Raw genomic sequence first — 17651 nt, forward strand, 5'->3', positions numbered from 1 at the left:
ATGGCTATTTGCATGTCATCTTGGAAGGAATGTCCATTCAATTCCTTTACCCATTTTAAATCAGATTATTTGTTTTTTCACTATTGATTTGTATGGGTTCCTTATATATTTTAGATATGAATATTCTATCAGACATATGATTTGCAAATATTTTCTTCCATTCTGTAGGTTGCCATTTCACTCTGTTGATTATATCTTTTGCTCTGCAGAAGCTTTTTAGTTTGATGTGGTCCCACTTCTCTAATTTTGCTTTTTTGCTGGTGCTTTTGTTGTCATATCCGAGAAATCATTGCCTGGACCAATAGCATGAAGATTTTCCCCTATGTTTCTTTCTAGGAATGTTATAGTTCACAACACAATTCACTCTGTGTTGACTTTTGTGTATAGTGTAAGACAAGGGTCCAATTTCATTCTTTTGCATGCAGATATCTAGTTTTCCCAGCATTATTTGTTGAAGAGACTATCTCTTCTCCACAGTGTATTCTTGGCATTCTTGTTGATTAGTTGACTGTATATACCTGGGTTTATTTCTGGGATCTCTATCTATTGATGTATGTGTGTGTTTTAATGACAGTACTATACTGCATTAATTATTACAGCTTTATAATATATTTTAAAATTAGGAAGTATGAATATTCCAGCTTTGTTCTTCTTGCTCAAGATTACTTTGGTTATTTGAGGTATTTTGTAGTTCCATATGAACTTTAGAAATTTTTTCTATTTCTACAAAAATGCCATTGAGATTTTGATAGAGATTACGTTGAATTTGTACATTGTTTTTGGTAGTGTAGACATTTAAAATATATTATCTTGCAATCTATTAAAACAGGATATCTCTGCATTTGTTTGTTTTTCTTTAGTTTCACTGTGAAGTTTTTCGTCTTCTTGGTTGACTTTATTCCTAAGGATTTTATTCTTATTTTTATTCCCCAAATGGGACTGTTTTCTTAATTTCCTTTTTGGGTAGTCCATTGTTAGTATATAGAAATGCAACTGATTTTTTTGTATGTTGATTTTTGTATTCTGCAACTTTACTATGTTTGTTTATAGTTCTAACACTTTTCTTGTGAGTCTTTAGAATTTTCTACATATAATGTCATCTGCACACAGAGACAATTTTATTTCTTCCTTTCCAATTTAGATGGCTTTTATTTCTCTCACTTACCTAATTGCTGTGGCTAAGACTTCCAGAACTATGTTGAATACAAGTGGTGAGAGTAGGTATCCTTGCTTTCTTCCTGATTTTTGAAGAAAACCTTTCAGTTTTTCACCATTGAATATTATGTTAGCTGTGGACTTTTCATATATGGCCTTTACTAATGTTGAGGTAAATTCTTTCTATATCTAGTTTGTTAGAAGTTTTTTTTTAATTATGGTGTTGAATTTTGTCAAAGCTTTTTATTGTCTTTATTGAGAATTTTTCCTATACATTCATCAAGAATATTGACCTGTAGTTTTCTTTTCTTGCAGTGTTTTTTGTCTGGCTTTGGTATCAAGGTATTGCTGGCCTTATAGAATAAATTTTGAAATATCTCTTCTGTTAATTATTTTGAATAGTTTAAGAAAGATTGATGTTAATTCTTTAAATGTTTGGTAGAATTCACTGGTGCAGCTCTTTACTTTTCGTTGTTGAAAGGTTTTAAATTATTGATCCTCATTTTGTCTGTTTCAGTGTAGAGAGATTTTACATTATTGAACTTTATTTTTATTTGTCTGTTTAGACATTTTGTCTCTTCTTGATTAAGTCTTGGTAGGTTGTATATTTTTAAGAATTTATCCATTTCTTCTAGGTTATCCAATTTGTTGACATATTGTTGTTCATAATAGTCTCATGATTCTCTATTTCTGTGGCATTTGTTTTAATATCTCTGCTTCCATTTATGATTTTATTTATTTGAGTATTTTCTCCTCATTTTTCTTAGTTATTTTAGGTAAAGATTTGCTGATTTTGTTTTTCATAGAAACTCAGTTTTGTTGATTTTTTCTATATTCTATTTTATTTATATTTGCTGTAATCTTTATTACTTCTTTCCTTATGCTAGCTTTGAACTTAGTTTGTTATTCTTTCTCTAGTTTATTGAAATGTAATGTTAGGTTATCTGAGCCCTTTTTTTCTTTTTTTACCATACATGTTCATTACTATCAACTTCTCTCTTAGTACTGCTTCTGCTGCATCCCATAAATTTTTGTATATTGTGTATTCACTTGTGTTGAAATTTTTTTTTTTTTTGAGACAGAGTTTTGCTCTTGTTGCCTAGGCTGGAGTGCAATGGCGTGATCTTGGTTCACTGCAACCTCCGCCTCCCAGGTTCAAGTGATTCTCCTGCCTCAGACTCCCAAATAATTGGGATTACAGGCATGCACCACCACGCCTGGCTAATTTTGTATTTTTAGTAGAGACGGGTTTTTACCATGTTGGTCAGGCTGGTCTTGAACTCCTTACCTCAGGTGGTCCACCCACCTTGGCCTTGCCAAGTGCTGGGATTATAGGCATGAGCCACCGTGCCCTCCCCTTGAAATATCTTCTAATTTATCCTTTGATTTTTTTCTTCGACCCAATGGTTATTTAAAAGTGTGATGTTTAATTTCCACATATTTGTGAATTTTCCAGTTTTCCTTTTGTTTTTGATTTCTAGTTTCATTTCATTGTGGCCAGAAAAGATATTTGGTATGATTTCAATCTTAAATTTATTGAGACTTATTTTATAGCCTAACATGTGATCACATGTGAATTTGACACTGTTCTGCGTGCACTTGAGAAGAATGTATTTTGCTGCTATTGAGTGGAATGTTATGTATATGTCTTTTAGGTCCATTTGGTCTGTACTGTTGTTCAAGTCTGCTGTTTCCTTTTTGATTTTCTGTCTGAATGTTCTATCAATTATCGAAAGTAGGGTATGAAGTCCCCTATTTTATTGTGTTGCTCTCTACTTTACCTTCAAGCCTGTCAATGTTTGCTTTATATATTTTGGTGCTCTGATGTTGGGAGCATATGTATTTTTTTTTTAATTATACTTTAAGTTTTAGGGTACATGTGCACAACGTGCAGGTTACTTACATATGTATACATCTGCCATGTTGGTGTGCTGCACCCAGTAACTCATCATTTAACATTAGGTATATCTCCAAATGCTATCCCTCCACCCTCTCCCCACCCCACAACAGGCCCCAGTGTGTGATGTTCCCTTTCCTGTGTCCATGTGTTCTCATTGTTCAATTCCCACCTATGAGTGAGAACATGCGGTATTTGTTTTTTTTGTCCTTGCAATAGTTTGCTGAGAATGATGGTTTCCAGCTTCATCCATGTCCCTGCAAAGGACAAGAACTCATCATTTTTTATGGCCACATAGTATTCCATGGTGTATATGGGCCACATTTTTTAATTGTTACGTCTTCTTGATGATTTATCCCTTTCATCATTAAATAATGGGGACCTCCTATGCCAGTTTCTGACTTAAATTCTATTTTATTTGATATGATTATAGTTATCCTTGATCTCTTTTGGTTATCATTTGCATGGAATATCTTTTTTCATCTCTTTACTTTTAGCCTATGTGTATCTTTGATTCTAAAGAATGCCTCCTGCTCACAACATATAGTTATTTTTTTTAATCCATTCAGCTATTCTACGTACTTTTATTGGAGCATTTAATCCGTTTACATTTACATTATCGATAGGTAAGGATTTACTATTGATATTTTGTCATTTTCTGTTTTGTAGTTCTTTTGTCTCTCTTTTCCTCTGTTGCTGTCTTCCTTTGTGTTTTGCTGATTTTTTTGTAGTGATATGCTTTGATTCCCTTATTTTTTCTTTTGTATGTATGTATTTATTTCTTTTTCTTTATCTATTGTATGTATTTTCTTTATGGTTTCCATGTTTCTTTCTCTCTCTCTTCTCCTTCTGGACACCCATAATCAATATATTTGTTCACTTGGTGGTGTCTGATAATTCCCTTAGACTCTCTTCACTCTTTTTGATTTTCTTTTCTTTTTGCTTCTCTGACTGGATAATCTCAAATGACCTGTCTTGGAGTTGACTAATTCTTCTGTTTGATCAAATCTGCTGTTAAACCCTTATGATGAATTTCTTATTTCAGTTATTGCATTCTTTCACCTCAGAATTTCCATTTGGTTCTTCTTTATCTTTTCTATTTCTTCATAATATTCTCATTTATTTAATGTGTTATTTCCCTCATTTTGTTTAGTTGTCTATCTGGGTTCTCTTGTAACTTGTTGAGCTACTTTAAGATGATCATTTTGAATTCTTTGTCAGACAATTCATAGATCTCCATTTTTTTAGGGCCAGTTGTTGTATATTTATTTTGTTCTTTTGATTGCGTTTTATTTTCCTGATTCTTCATGTTACTTGTAGCTTTGCATTGATGTCTTTACATGTGACATCCATGTCTTAATGACATGTTCTCCACTCTTAATGAACTGGCTTTGATAGGGAAAGACAGCCCAGATAGTTTCTGGGTCTTGTTCCTAGGTCCTGATCCAGGTGTTCAGTCTTTTTCTTTTCTTTTCTTTTTTCTTTTCCTTTCTTTTCTTTTCAGCACTAGCAATCTCTTGCTCCCTCTGGTTCCCATGTCAGTCTCATCTGTGCTCCATATGAGATGAGATAGAAACTAGCTCTTCAGGGAGCTCACTGAAAGGCTCAGGACATTAGAATCATGATCCACTCCTCCTTCTTTCCTGAAGGAGAGGCCTTAGTTCTATGCCTTCTACAGATCTCTCAGAGCCTTGCCAGCCATGGGAAGGTGCCCATTCTCCTAGCTTTCCCAGGCATCTGGACTATGCCATGTCTTTAAGCACTCTGTAAGAGGCACAACAGAAGCCAGCCCCTTGAGGGGTGTACTGAAAGGCCAGAAATGTTGGATGCTCACCCTACTCTCTATCCCCTGCCCTCCCTACACCAGGAAAGGATTGTAGTCTCTCTGGTGCTGAGTTGTACTCGCAGGTAAAGTGAAATAGCTTTTCTTATCTGTTTCAGTGTGGCTGATTGTGATTTTTTGTTTGTCTGGGGTACTGAGATTTCTTAACTTAATCCTGAACTTCTTATGAAGCTAATTTGTTACTTATATCACTGTTAAATCTGTGTTTCTGTTGGGAAATGAGGGCTGGAACTTCCTATTCTGCTATCTTGCTGACATCACCCTATCCTTGATGTTCTTGAGGTTATTTATGTCTATTGTAACTGTATGGGGGAGATGTATGTATTAGTGGTGGTTCTGGCTCAGAGTCTCTAATGTGGCTGTGGTAAACCTCAGATGTCAGAGATAGAGCCCTCTTGAGGCTCAGGTGGGGCTGAGATCTGCCCCTGCCCACCCACATGGTTGTTGACAGACCTCAGTTCTTAACTGAATGCTAGACCGAGGATGTCAGTTTCTCTCAGGCTGTTTGCCAGATGCCTCAATTCCTTGCTATATAAGCCTCTCCACAATATGGCAGACAACTTCCCCAAGACAAGCGATGGAGTGATGGGGGACTAGGGGGAGGAAAGGAGGGAGAGAGAGAGGGAGAGGGGGAGGAGAGAGCGCACACACAAGCATGAGAGAGCAATTAAGATGGGAGCTGCAGTCTTTTTAATAACCTAATTTTGGAAGATCATCTCATTACTTTTGCTGTGTTATGTTCATGAGAAAACCACTAAGTCCTGCCTACACTCAGATGGAAGAAATTAAGTTTCATCACTTGCAAAGGAGGAGTATAAAGAATTGTCCCATCACAACACTATATGATGTCATGCTACTGCATATCTCTTCCTAACACTGTATTCAGTGATACAACATTGGTAGTTTGAAATCAGCCATGGTGGGAATATTTAAACCATGGAAATTAGCAAACATTCTAAATCAGACTTTTCCCCCCAGACAGCTGACATTTACCAGCACACAACAGGATGAATATAGAGCTATGTGTTCACAAAATTTTTATGAAGTAGATGAATTTTAGGAAGGGCTTTGAAAGAAGGAAATAAAATATTATTGATACAGAAAAAGATAGTTTCTTAATTTAAAGATAATAGAGGTGAAGCAAGAAGTGGAGGGAGACCTAGGGAGTTTAAATATGCTCTTATGGATGCCTATAATGACATGAAGAAAAAGCAGCTCTTTCTTTCTCTTTTTGTTTCTTGTGTGTGCATGTGTGCACATGATTTGAAATGGAGATTGCATACTAAATTTAACTATGTGTACACACATTAAAGACTTGGCATACAAGATTTTTCTTTAATCCAGCAATCAGGATGGGTATATAATCTTTTACATAATTGCCCATGAAGCCACAAACAAGTAATCCATACGCCAGTAAAGTTGGTACAGCTGACCTATACCTAAAATAGCTCAGAAATTCAAAGACCAAATTTTAGTTCATTTGAACTGATGCCTTGGTGTATGTAGTACGACCAATAATATGTGAGGAGTGCCACCATTTATCAAATGAGCAGGAATTCACTTCAAAAAGAAAATTTCCAGAATCATAGCATTTTAGGTCTGAAAGAGACGGTGGGAAACTTACAGTACATTATTTCTCAAAATGTCTTTGTCAATCAAACATCAACATCGGAAATGACTGGTCTTCTTTTTAAAACCTAGAAGCTTGTTAATACCTGAAACCCACCCCAGACCTGATGAATTCATAGGGGCTTAAGAATCTGCACATTCTATAAACTCTCTACATGATTCTGTTGCAAGCAAACGTTAGAGAGTGAAAAATCCAAACCTTTTATTTTACAGATTAGGGAAACAAACAACTAAGCTGTAAAAGAGAACCCCCTGCCCAATAAGTGAGACCACATAGTAGGCATGATTTTACACATTACAATTTTTTTTTCTCCAAAATAAAATTTTTTAAATCCAGCAATCAGGGTGGATATATAATCTTTTGTATAATTGCCTATGAAGCCACAAACAAGTAATACATATGCCAGTAAAGTTGGTACAGCTGACCTACACCTAAAAATAGCCCAGAAATTCAAAGACCAAGTTTTCATTCCAAAATTTTTTATTTTGGAGAAAATAGAACGCATATCCTTTGTTCAAAGAGACAGCTAAGGAACAACACAGGACTTCAATGAAAAATATGTTGTTTATGTGTGTAGTTACTAGTCAGTATGCCCCACCTAGCCACAAATTAGTGTGGTTACTCTAAATTGCTAACATGAAAATCTTAACCTCCTACTTCTGAAGTTATTTGGTTTTAGCTACTCAATTTTTTTTTCTAGGCTTCCAAGGTTGCTGTTTTGGGCATGGTTTTAGAAATATAATTATAAGTTTGATTTCAAACTTCTGGACCATGTAATCAAGCACAGACTGGTCATAGTGGAAAATATACAATTTTGAGCTCTGCCTGCATTGACAAAAAAAAAATGGCTGGATCCACATCAATTCAACTTGAGTGCCATGTGTTTACAGTGACAGTTTCTCCCCGAAAACGCAAAAAAAAAAAAAAAAGAAGATCCATGCTGCTGTAGTATATGTACATAGGGGTGTTTAAAGCCAGCCCCTCCAGCAGCACCTTACCAACCATGTCTGTGCTTTTATTTATTGATCCAATAAGATGACTTAAATATCTAACTCCTTTTCCACGTAAAAGTTTTTATTATGTGCAATGCACTGTTAAACAGGTGAAGAATGAACAAGTTTAGAAAAACAAAGAAGCTTAACATGGAAAATTACCCGCATGGTGTCCACTTTTCCTGCTCGGTTGCAATACCCAATGGATTATTTGTTAATTTAGATTTGTGCTGTCCCTGAATCCAAACAGCAGCCTCTTTAGAGTAACATCTGCTCCAGACATTGCTCCAGGAATGTAAATCCCGACTAAGGGGTGGATATTTAAAGCTGTAAGTGATTTTTTATTTTTACAATAGCTTTGCAAAAGGAACGGAGGTGTCATGTCATCATCAGAGTTTTCTTAACAGGATTTAATCTTAATGCCAAACTAAATCCTTTGTCTAAAGCATCAGCAGAGTAGTACTTATTTTCTCCATAGTATTAAAGAGGAGGGCTGGTGCAGGCACAGCCATATGACATTGCCTTATCTATTTTGTCTGTTTGTTTTCTGGAAGAATCTAGGAATGTGCATAAATACAATTAAGGACAGTATCTACAAATTGGAAGAAAGCATTTCTATTCTCTTAAACCTCTAAATCAAAGCACTTAATGTTCTGATTTCCAGCAAGACCTTCCAATAAATGAAAACCCAACCCTTGGGTTTGTGTTTTGACTCTTGATACAATTATGAAAGACGCATCAGGAGATGGCAAGTGGCTGCCAGTACTTCCTTTTTTTCTGGAATATTCTCTAATTCTTGGTGTATCAAGATGGAAACTGGTAGGCTTGGAATAGATGTCCCTTTAAAAGGCTCCACTAACAATACAAGAATATTTTTTCCATACGCAGTGACGTGGGTGGGTCATGGGTGTCTCAATGACAGTAACGTTCCCGAACCCCGGACCTTAGCTGTCATTTCACCTGCGTCGTCCCGGACGCCATTTGGCTGTTGACGTGGTTCCGAGCCAGCAAATAACGCCAGCAGCCCTCCCAGATCCACGCCGGCCCGTCTCTCCGCCGGCCCCCTCCTCGCAGTGGTTTCTCCTGCAGCTCCCCTGGGCTCCGCGGCCAGTAGTGCAGCCCGTGGAGCCGCGGCTTTGCCCGTCTCCTCTGGGTGGCCCCAGTGCGCGGGCTGACACTCATTCAGCCGGGGAAGGTGAGGCGAGTGGAGGCTGGTGCGGAACTTGCCGCCCCCAGCAGCGCCGGCGGGCTAAGCCCAGGGCCGGGCAGACAAAAGAGGCCGCCCGCGTAGGAAGGCACGGCCGGCGGCGGCGGAGCGCAGCGATGGCCGGGCGAGGGGGCAGCGCGCTGCTGGCTCTGTGCGGGGCACTGGCTGCCTGCGGGTGGCTCCTGGGCGCCGAAGCCCAGGAGCCTGGGGCGCCCGCGGCGGGCATGAGGCGGCGCCGGCGGCTGCAGCAAGAGGACGGCATCTCCTTCGAGTACCACCGCTACCCCGAGCTGCGCGAGGCGCTCGTGTCCGTGTGGCTGCAGTGCACCGCCATCAGCAGGATTTACACGGTGGGGCGCAGCTTCGAGGGCCGGGAGCTCCTGGTCATCGAGCTGTCCGACAACCCTGGCGTCCATGAGCCTGGTAAGGGCGCTGCCCCCTGACAGCCCTGGGGGCATCCCGGAGGGGGGCGGCAGAGGGTGGGACTGGTGGCGGTGGGGGAAGGAGGGAGGGATGGGCCCAGGGGTGCCTCTTGGTAAAAGGTATCTAAGGTGGAAGGTGGGAAGTGGAGGGAGGGATGGAAATGGGGAAGAACCCGACTTAGAGCGCCAGTGGCCCAATTTCTGCTTTCCCGTCCCATCCCCCCAGCACCAATCCCATCTCCCCAGACCTTAGGCCACCCTCTAGTAAGTATAGGCTTGGGAGGCTGGGGTGGCGGGGGATGGGGGGGATAGCAATACAGAAAAAACAAATCCTGACGCACGCAACCCCAGCGGTCGCTCTCACTTTGCTGTGTGAAAAACCCAAAGGAATGATTGCTAGTCCCCAGCAAGGGGGGTTGGTCTCCCTTGCTGACAAGAGTAGAAAGATAAGGTGCAGAAGGCAGTGATTGAGAGGAAAGGAGAACGAGGGAGAAAGAGTCATTTATCATGTTTTCTCTAATTTCCAGAGGACCAGTTTATTGGCTCTGTGTACCCATCTCTACCTGTGTGTGCATACGTATTAGGTACACTCGCTGCTGTGGATGCTTGGGGAATCTTAGGGATATTGCCAATCTGGGGTGGTGGTGTATACAGATACGTTGGTGCCCGTCCTCCTACCAGGGTGAAAAGTGGTTTCTGACTTTTGAAACCAGATTTTGAAACTGCACAAGGCCTTTCCAAGGAAAAAGGAGTATTCCATTTTCTCTGCTATAACCATTTGAGATGAATAGTTTGTGATGGGGTCTTTATTCCAACTGATGTTCCCAAATAACCATCTGTGTTCGTCTTTCCTAGGAGTATGTTAAAGCACGTTTTGGTTTATGTTAATTGTGATGCATTTAGTATAAATAAAGAGGTATTTAAAAATGTTCTTGGGACTTTTTTCGTTATGTTTCTGCTTAGGAAATAATTTGGGCCTGGTCTTCTGATAATCAAGGTGCAGCTAAAGTAATCTGTGCTAATAATATCAGCATGGGATGGATGCTTAATTTTTGTTTAATGATAAAGCAAGCAAGAAAAGTAGGCTAAAAATTCTCAATGCAGGGCCAGTATAGTTTTATAATGATACATAAGAACCAAACTGAGAAGGGATTAAAATAGGTGATCAATAGACATTTTGATCTTCAAATATATAGTAGGTGGGTTGATCAAGAATAAATCTTCAGGAAATATTTCTTACCTTCAAATAATATAAGAAAAAAAGGTTCGTGTAAGTTTGCTGTCAAAATTCTAAGATCAGATCCTAGAAAACGTTTAATATTAACTACTCTTATCTACCAGGATTCAGCATGTAGGATTGGACATTTTGAAACTTAGTTTCATACTGTTATCTGAAGACAGGGAAAAATTTAAAATGTGATAACTGATTTTCAGCTAAATCCAATAACCAAAGCCAAGATATCCTAGGCACAGTTAAAGCTAATGTAAGTATTTGTGACTCTCCTGCTGCTTACTTAATGAGAACCCTTTGTTACTCTATTTTGTAGATTGATCCCAGAGTTTTTTGCGTTGTTACTTCAAGAGATTATATGAAAGCTAATGTTTAACTTTTTGTTGTTTCAAATTTGGAAATAAAATTTTAAAGTGATATTACAGTTAGAATGTGATATGCTTTAGAAAATGAAAACAATGATTTCTTTGCTTAAGTATCTGAAATATATAGTTCATCAAGGTTTGCAAATCCTTCTTTTAGATTGCAAGCTGTATGAAGTGGGGACCCTGACTCCAGCACCCAGCTCATGTTTGGCACACAGCAGGCTTGAATATACATTATGAAATAATCTACATTATGGAAAAATACTGAATATGCAGTATGGAAAAAATGAATCCATCAATAGCTGCATAACAGTGTATTAAAATAAAATGTTTTATTTTTCATACATTCAAAATATGTTGATTGAATTCCTCTTACAGAGACAAACTTAGAAGTGTTGTACAATATGTACTTTACAATTCCTTTTTAAATGAAGGAGACTCTAAGTCTGTGGTATTACTAATAGAATACAAAATGTCTGTGTCCCTTATATTTTTAAAAGTAGAAATAAACTATTATAAACCAACACTAACAAAACTACAAGGTGATATCCCCCTCCATCACCTTTTATGAGCGTCAAGGAGGTTAGAAATCTTCAGGAAACTAGTAAATATAGAGATCTGATCAGTATACAAGTTTGATGGTGCTTGTGTGAATTAACTTTAAGGAAGTTTGGATAAAGGAAAATGTTCACCATTCTTAAATGGCCTTTCAGTTTCTTTTAGGTTAAACTATTTTAAGAAGTAAAAAGGAATACTTATACTTATTCTGAGGTACAAGTGGGCTCATTCAGTGTTTTTTTTTTTTTTTTTTGAGCACCTGTATACTTAAGGTGGACCAGGCGTCTGTGAGTTGTGCCTCTGCACAACCCATAGAAGATAACACAGAAGATAGTCGCTTGCCCTGAGGGGAATAGAGAATTGGGAGATTGAAGAACAGCATAAAGTGATGTGAGGCTGCAAGATCGGCTTTGGGAGGACTGGAGAAAAAGACAGTAGGGTCAGCAGGTCAGGGAGACTGGATTATTGAAGAATTGATGACGAAAGACAGGAAATGTACAGTTTGTTGACATTTACAAATTCCAGAATAGCTAGTATAGATATCTGTCTTCACTAGGACCCCTGCTTTTGAAAAAGGGCCAACTGTCTTTACTATTTTCACCTTTTAAGTACCTTATTTTTTGGTTTGAAATAACATTTCTGATTCAGCTTTAGGAAATAATATTGAACTTAAGAAATGTGTTTACTTGACTGAAATTTTGAGGTGAAATTGCTCACTTGTGTTTTATTTTCCAGCAAGAGAGGTGTCAGATTTGTTGATTAGTTTTCTTAATCTAGATTCTTTTCCTGAACATTAAAAAAACAGTGGATTTCTAAAGATTTAGTTGTCGTAACAGAAGAACTCCAAGAAAATACAACAACATACCCACAAAAAGCCCTTTCTTGTGGTAGAATAAGCAAGCTAGAGGTTTACTTCGTTAGACTAGCAGTTTTTGGACAGAGATGTTTGTTGATACAATTAGCTCTCTTCCTGAGCAGAAAGAAGTGATCTTTATACATGCTTGGTATAGGACATGGGGTGTAGTTGAGGTTATCTCCTGAAAATGACTTTCTTTGCAAGATGTTCAACTTTTGAATTCATCAAAAGGCAAAGCAAATTCCATTTTGAATTGGTCATCAAGGAATAGCCAAACCTATTCTGTGATGACATCTTAGGAATCAGCTTGATTGTTGACCAGCTGAATGTTGGGTCTCAGTCATCATTTTGTATCACTTCTGAGGTCTGCAAAAATCTGTTGAAAGAGGGTTGCGAGTAGCAGCCAATTTCAATAAGCAGAACCACAAATGGTCCTGTCATTGGTCTCATCTTCTCACACATTGTTAAGACTGGACCCCAGATGGGTTTCCTCTACACTGGGAGTTAGTGTTTGTGGCCCATTTGGAACTGGGATGAAAAATGGGCTTAGACTAGGCTAGGGGCTGATTCTAAGTGCTCAGATATGTCCCCATTAGATATCATACCTGCTAGGCATGATCATTTTTCCCGTTTTTCTTTCCATTTACTTAGATTTTATACTTTTTTCTTATTTCCATGCTTAAGGACTCACGTATTCAAACCCAAATATATGCCTTCCTAGGCATGTATAGCCATCATCGAAATACAGTACTCATAAAATAAACCTTTATTAACTTATGTCTAAGTAATGGATTCTGTGTTCCCAGACCACTCGACCCGGAGTTAAATATGAGTTAAGATTAATTTGCTTAAAACACTATTTCTTTTACATGTAGTTCAAGATAGCTTTTGGGAAGTAAATCTGATTTATAGCTAAAATGCTATCTCAAAAACATTCTTTAGAGCAGGATTTTTCTTTCTCAAAGGCTGGAATGATTATTTTGGACGTATTCCTCTCTGAATCTGTTAAAATATAAAGTGTATAAATGCCAGTATGAATTTGCCAAATATTGTGATGGAACATTTAATGCTGGCAAAGTTTCCACACAACTTGAAAAAAACAAGTGGGGATTTTTATTATTTGTATGGCCTCTTTTTATAGCAGATTAGTATGTAGTAGTGGCAAATGGTTACAACTAAGTAACACCTTAAAATTCGTGAAGATAGATGTTAGATCCTAGAGAAGAATCTAGACCTACCACACATGGTCAAGAGTTATTTTTAGACCTGAATGAGTCAACACAGCTTTTGCCAGAAGTGATGTTCTTGATTGACTTGTAATTGGTTAATGGAAGAGAAGGCAAGTTGGGCTTGCCCCTACATGATAGCCTTTGCTCAGACAAAACAGGCAGCTTTCTGTGACAACTGATTTCAGAGGTGGCAGACGACTCATTTGCTAGTAACTCCCTTACCGGCATACCATAGGGGCGAAATCCTATTTCTAAATATTATTAAGAAATACAAAATAGCTCTTGTAACAGGTGACACATTAACCCAGCTTTTCTCAAAATATATTCCATAGAACATATATTCAGCATGATTTGATAGGCATTATGTAAACAAAGATAAACAGGTTTGTATATTGAAAGACCTAACAGAGCTCTTAATAGGCTAATGTATGTTTCAAATCTCCAAGTTAGATTCGTACTATATAAGATTTCCCAGCCTTTTACCATGGGATTTCCTCCTCTCCCGCTGGCTGGTGGCTCACACCTGGTTGAGGCAGGAGGAGTGCTTAAGGCTAGGAGTTTGAGATCTGCCTAGGCAACATCATGAGATCCTGTTTCTACAAAAAAATAAAATTAGCTGGGCATGGTAGCATTTGCCTGTAGTCCCAGCTACTTGGGGGGCTTAGGAGGGGCTTGAGCCCAGGAATTTGAGGCTACAGTGAGCCATGATTGTACCACTGCACTCCAGCCTGGGTGACAGAGCGAGACCCTATCTCAGAAACAAAATAACAACAACAATAAAAAAGGGAGCTTATCTTGGAAGTAGTGTTACACTTCCATTAGCCCATTATCATTCTTTATCATAGTATAAAAGATTCATTTGTCACATGAGACTGGATGTAGAACAAAGAAAAAAATGATTCAGTTGGCAATTCTCCAGCAGAGGGCCTCATACAGGGAGCTCTTCAGGGGTAGGGAACATATGTTTTCCATTTTTTCCCTCCATAAACAGCTAGTGTAGTGGTTTATGTAGAGTAGGCTTTTAAGTTATGCTTAGAATCAGAGCATGATTCTGAGGCAATGAGGCAGAGGAGAAATAATTTTGTTTGTTTGCTTTTTTCTCTCTCTTACGGAGCTGAAAAGGACACATAATTTTGATGAAAATGATTAAAGTTAGACAAATGCATCACAATTCTTCTTTTATTGTTAAATAGCTTCATGCTTTTTACTTTTGTTCACCTCTTTTCCTCGTGTATGACAAGGGAATACGTTAAGAACACAGAACTCACAGGATCGCTGTGAGGCCAAAGTAGTGTAGTATATAGAAACACATTTAATGAAGTTGCTTACATCTGGTTATTAAGAAGAAATGTTAATTTGTGAATATTCTTTTTTTACTTTCAGTTGGTCTGGAAACTGTGCTCCATGGCCTTTACAGTCATTTAGAGTAGGCACTCTTGGCTGCGTCGTCACGTGAGATCTGCCTCCACCAATCGTGCCAAATGCTTTCCTCTTAGGATGCTGTTGCACAGGCTTAGTTGATAGCCCTGAAGGACTTTTTCCCTCTTCTTACTGTTTTTTTTTTTGTTCACAAATGTTTGCTTTTTTTTTTTTTTTTTTTTTTGAGATGGGGTCTTGCTGTGTCACCCAGGCTGGAGTGAAGTGGCACGATCATGGCTCATTGCAGCCTTGAACTCTAGGGCTCAAGGTGTCTCCCTCCTCAGCCTCTTGAATAGCTGGACTACAGATGTGAGCCACCACACCCTGCCTGTTTGCCTTTTATCAATTTTAAAATGTGGGACATTCTTGCTTTTCTTCAGTTTGACATGATGATGAACAATAATCATCAAGCAAGCTTGAATCAAGCAAGCGTCACTCAATAGGACACTCAATAGGAACAAAGTGTGCATCAGTATTTGAGAATGTCTTTATGGTTGTTTCTTTAGGTAGCCAAATAAATCTAGGGCAATATCAACATTTTCATTGGCAATCTGACTTATTTTCCTAAAGAATTTATGATGAAACTGCTCCAGTCCTGACTAACTTAGTCTTTTACAGTCTCAGCAGAAGCAAAAGCTCTTTGAAACCTCCTTTCTCCCCGCTCCCTAACTTTCTTACCCCTACTGGGGCTCTTTCTTTATGCTTCCATATTTCTTTGGAGAGCTGTAAAGAATTACAGTGTGGACTTTGATGTCAGGGGACTTGAGCTCAAATCCTGAGGTTTCTTATTTTTAGCTGAGTGTCCCTGGGCAAGTCAATTAACTTCTCTCTACCTCCCAAATTCATCACCTATGAAATGACAATAATGTGATGATTAAATGAGGTGGTAAATATAAAGTTCTGAATTCAATATGTGGCAACAATTATTATTACCTCATTATGGTATTTCCCACTGTTGGTCTACAGATAAATCTATAGACAAAATACAATCCCGGACAACAAGAAGCTCCTGTAGCTTCTTGTGCTCTAGGATTGTATTTTGTTTATATATATTTTTTAATCCCGAATGTCTAGTATTATGCTTGGGACATAGTGGCCACTCAGTGAATATTTTTGAATAAATGAAATTTCTCAAATAGGCAAAAATGCATATCATAAAACAAAGCCATGTTGGTCGATGTTGACATCATGCATATTAGCATGCCAGTAGTGTGATAACAAGAAAGGATAGAGATGGTACTTTTCTTTTGCATATGCTTATTTTTTGTGTGCACTGAATCCAGTTTTGCATAATGGAGAAATATACCAATATGAATTACATGTCTTTTCAAGTTTCAGTGCTGAACTTGCTGTGTTTGTTGTCTCATATAACTGGACTAGTAAGGGGTTGTCTTCCTTTTGGAAGAGAAGAGTCTTCAGACATCTTAGAAAGTTAAGCTGCTTTTTAAGTGTTAAATAAACATTTTAAAGATAATTGGTAAGCATTTATTTAGTAAAATTTTGACCTTTAAAAACTCTGCATGAGACCTGAGTGTTGAAAACTAAGAACTGTGTGCTTGTTTCTAACACAGAAGATATGTATCTCCAGGTTTTCATTTTCCTTTTTCTCATGAAATGGTATTCAAATCGTGCACTTTGAAATGCCACAGAGGAGGAGGTTTATCCGAGCTACGTGATGGGTCAAATGAACTTAAATTTGAAACATGTTTAAATTTGCCCTTTTGTTTCCTTCTCATTAATTACTGGAATTGCCATGAGTCCGTTGCTCTGTGAACGTTTTTCTTTCTTTGAACATTCAGGATATGGTGTTTTGTAAGTGATCTAACAGCCAGCTTTTTCTAATAAAACATGGCCTAAGAGAAGAGCCTGTTTGTGTTACTAGTGTCTTTTATGATTTTCAAATGATTTACCCACTTCTTTAACTGTCCCTAGATGAGTAATCTTTGAAGGGTAGGGTGGCACATGTGGAGTATTAAAGAGATGGCTGTTAAGCAAAGATAAATGAATTACTTATGATAATACACCGTGGAACAACTTTCCACTACTGGTAAATATTTTGTTTTCTGCAGAAATCTCTTTACTATCAAATCATTGCTAAACATCATAGTTCTATAATAATCCCCTCATTTGAAGACATTTCATTTCAAACAAAGGCTCATTATTTTAAAATGGATGCAAATTGTTTATTTTCTAAATAAGCCTAAATATAACTTAAATTCAGGTTGCTAAAAAACCTCTTCCTGGCCGGGCGTGGTGTCTCACACCTGTGATCCTAGCACTTTGGGAGGCCAAGGCAGGCGGATCACGAGGTCGGGAGTTCAAGACCCGCCTGACCAACATGGTGAAACCCCGTCTCTACTAAAAATACAAAAATTAGCCAGCCGTGGTGGCACATGCCTGTAATCCCAGCTACTCAGGAGGCTGAGGCAGGAGAATCGCTTGAACCTGGGAGGCGGAGGTTGTGGTGAGCGAGATCGCACCACTGCACTCCAGCCTGGGTGCAGAGTGAGACTCTGTCAAAACAAAAAACCTCCATGTTGGTCAGGCTTGTCTTGAACTTCTGACCTCAGGGGATCTGCCCGCCTCGGCCTCCCAAAGTGCTGGGATTACAGGCATGAGCCACTGCGCCCAGCCCCCCAAAATTTCTTGCTGTGGTTACGCATGTCAAGGTAATTAGAAGGAGCAATAATTATCACATTTATTTGCTCAATGTAGGCAACTCCTCATATGTTCAGATCCCAAAGTGATGCTTACTGATTGGACCTATCCAATTTCTCTTCCTATACAGGCAAAAGTATTTAAAATCATAAAATCTTTCCTTCACTATGCAGCTGCTAGTCACTGCCA

General features: G+C 38.4%; 1 protein-coding gene across 1 annotated transcript in view; it reads left to right on the forward strand.

Annotated features, from left to right (window-relative positions):
* The first annotated feature begins 8439 nt into the window (after positions 1 to 8439).
* CPE (carboxypeptidase E) overlaps positions 8440 to 17651 on the forward strand; it is a 120283-nt gene continuing 111071 nt past the window's right edge. The window contains exon 1 of the mRNA XM_024928715.4: positions 8440 to 9147. Within this exon, the coding sequence (XP_024784483.2) occupies positions 8841 to 9147 (307 nt within the window). The 5' untranslated portion in view covers positions 8440 to 8840. The remainder of the gene's footprint in view (positions 9148 to 17651) is intronic.

The sequence above is a fragment of the Pan paniscus genome, chromosome 3 (genome assembly GCF_029289425.2).
Source record: "Pan paniscus chromosome 3, NHGRI_mPanPan1-v2.0_pri, whole genome shotgun sequence".
Classification (NCBI taxonomy): Eukaryota; Metazoa; Chordata; class Mammalia; order Primates; family Hominidae; genus Pan; species Pan paniscus.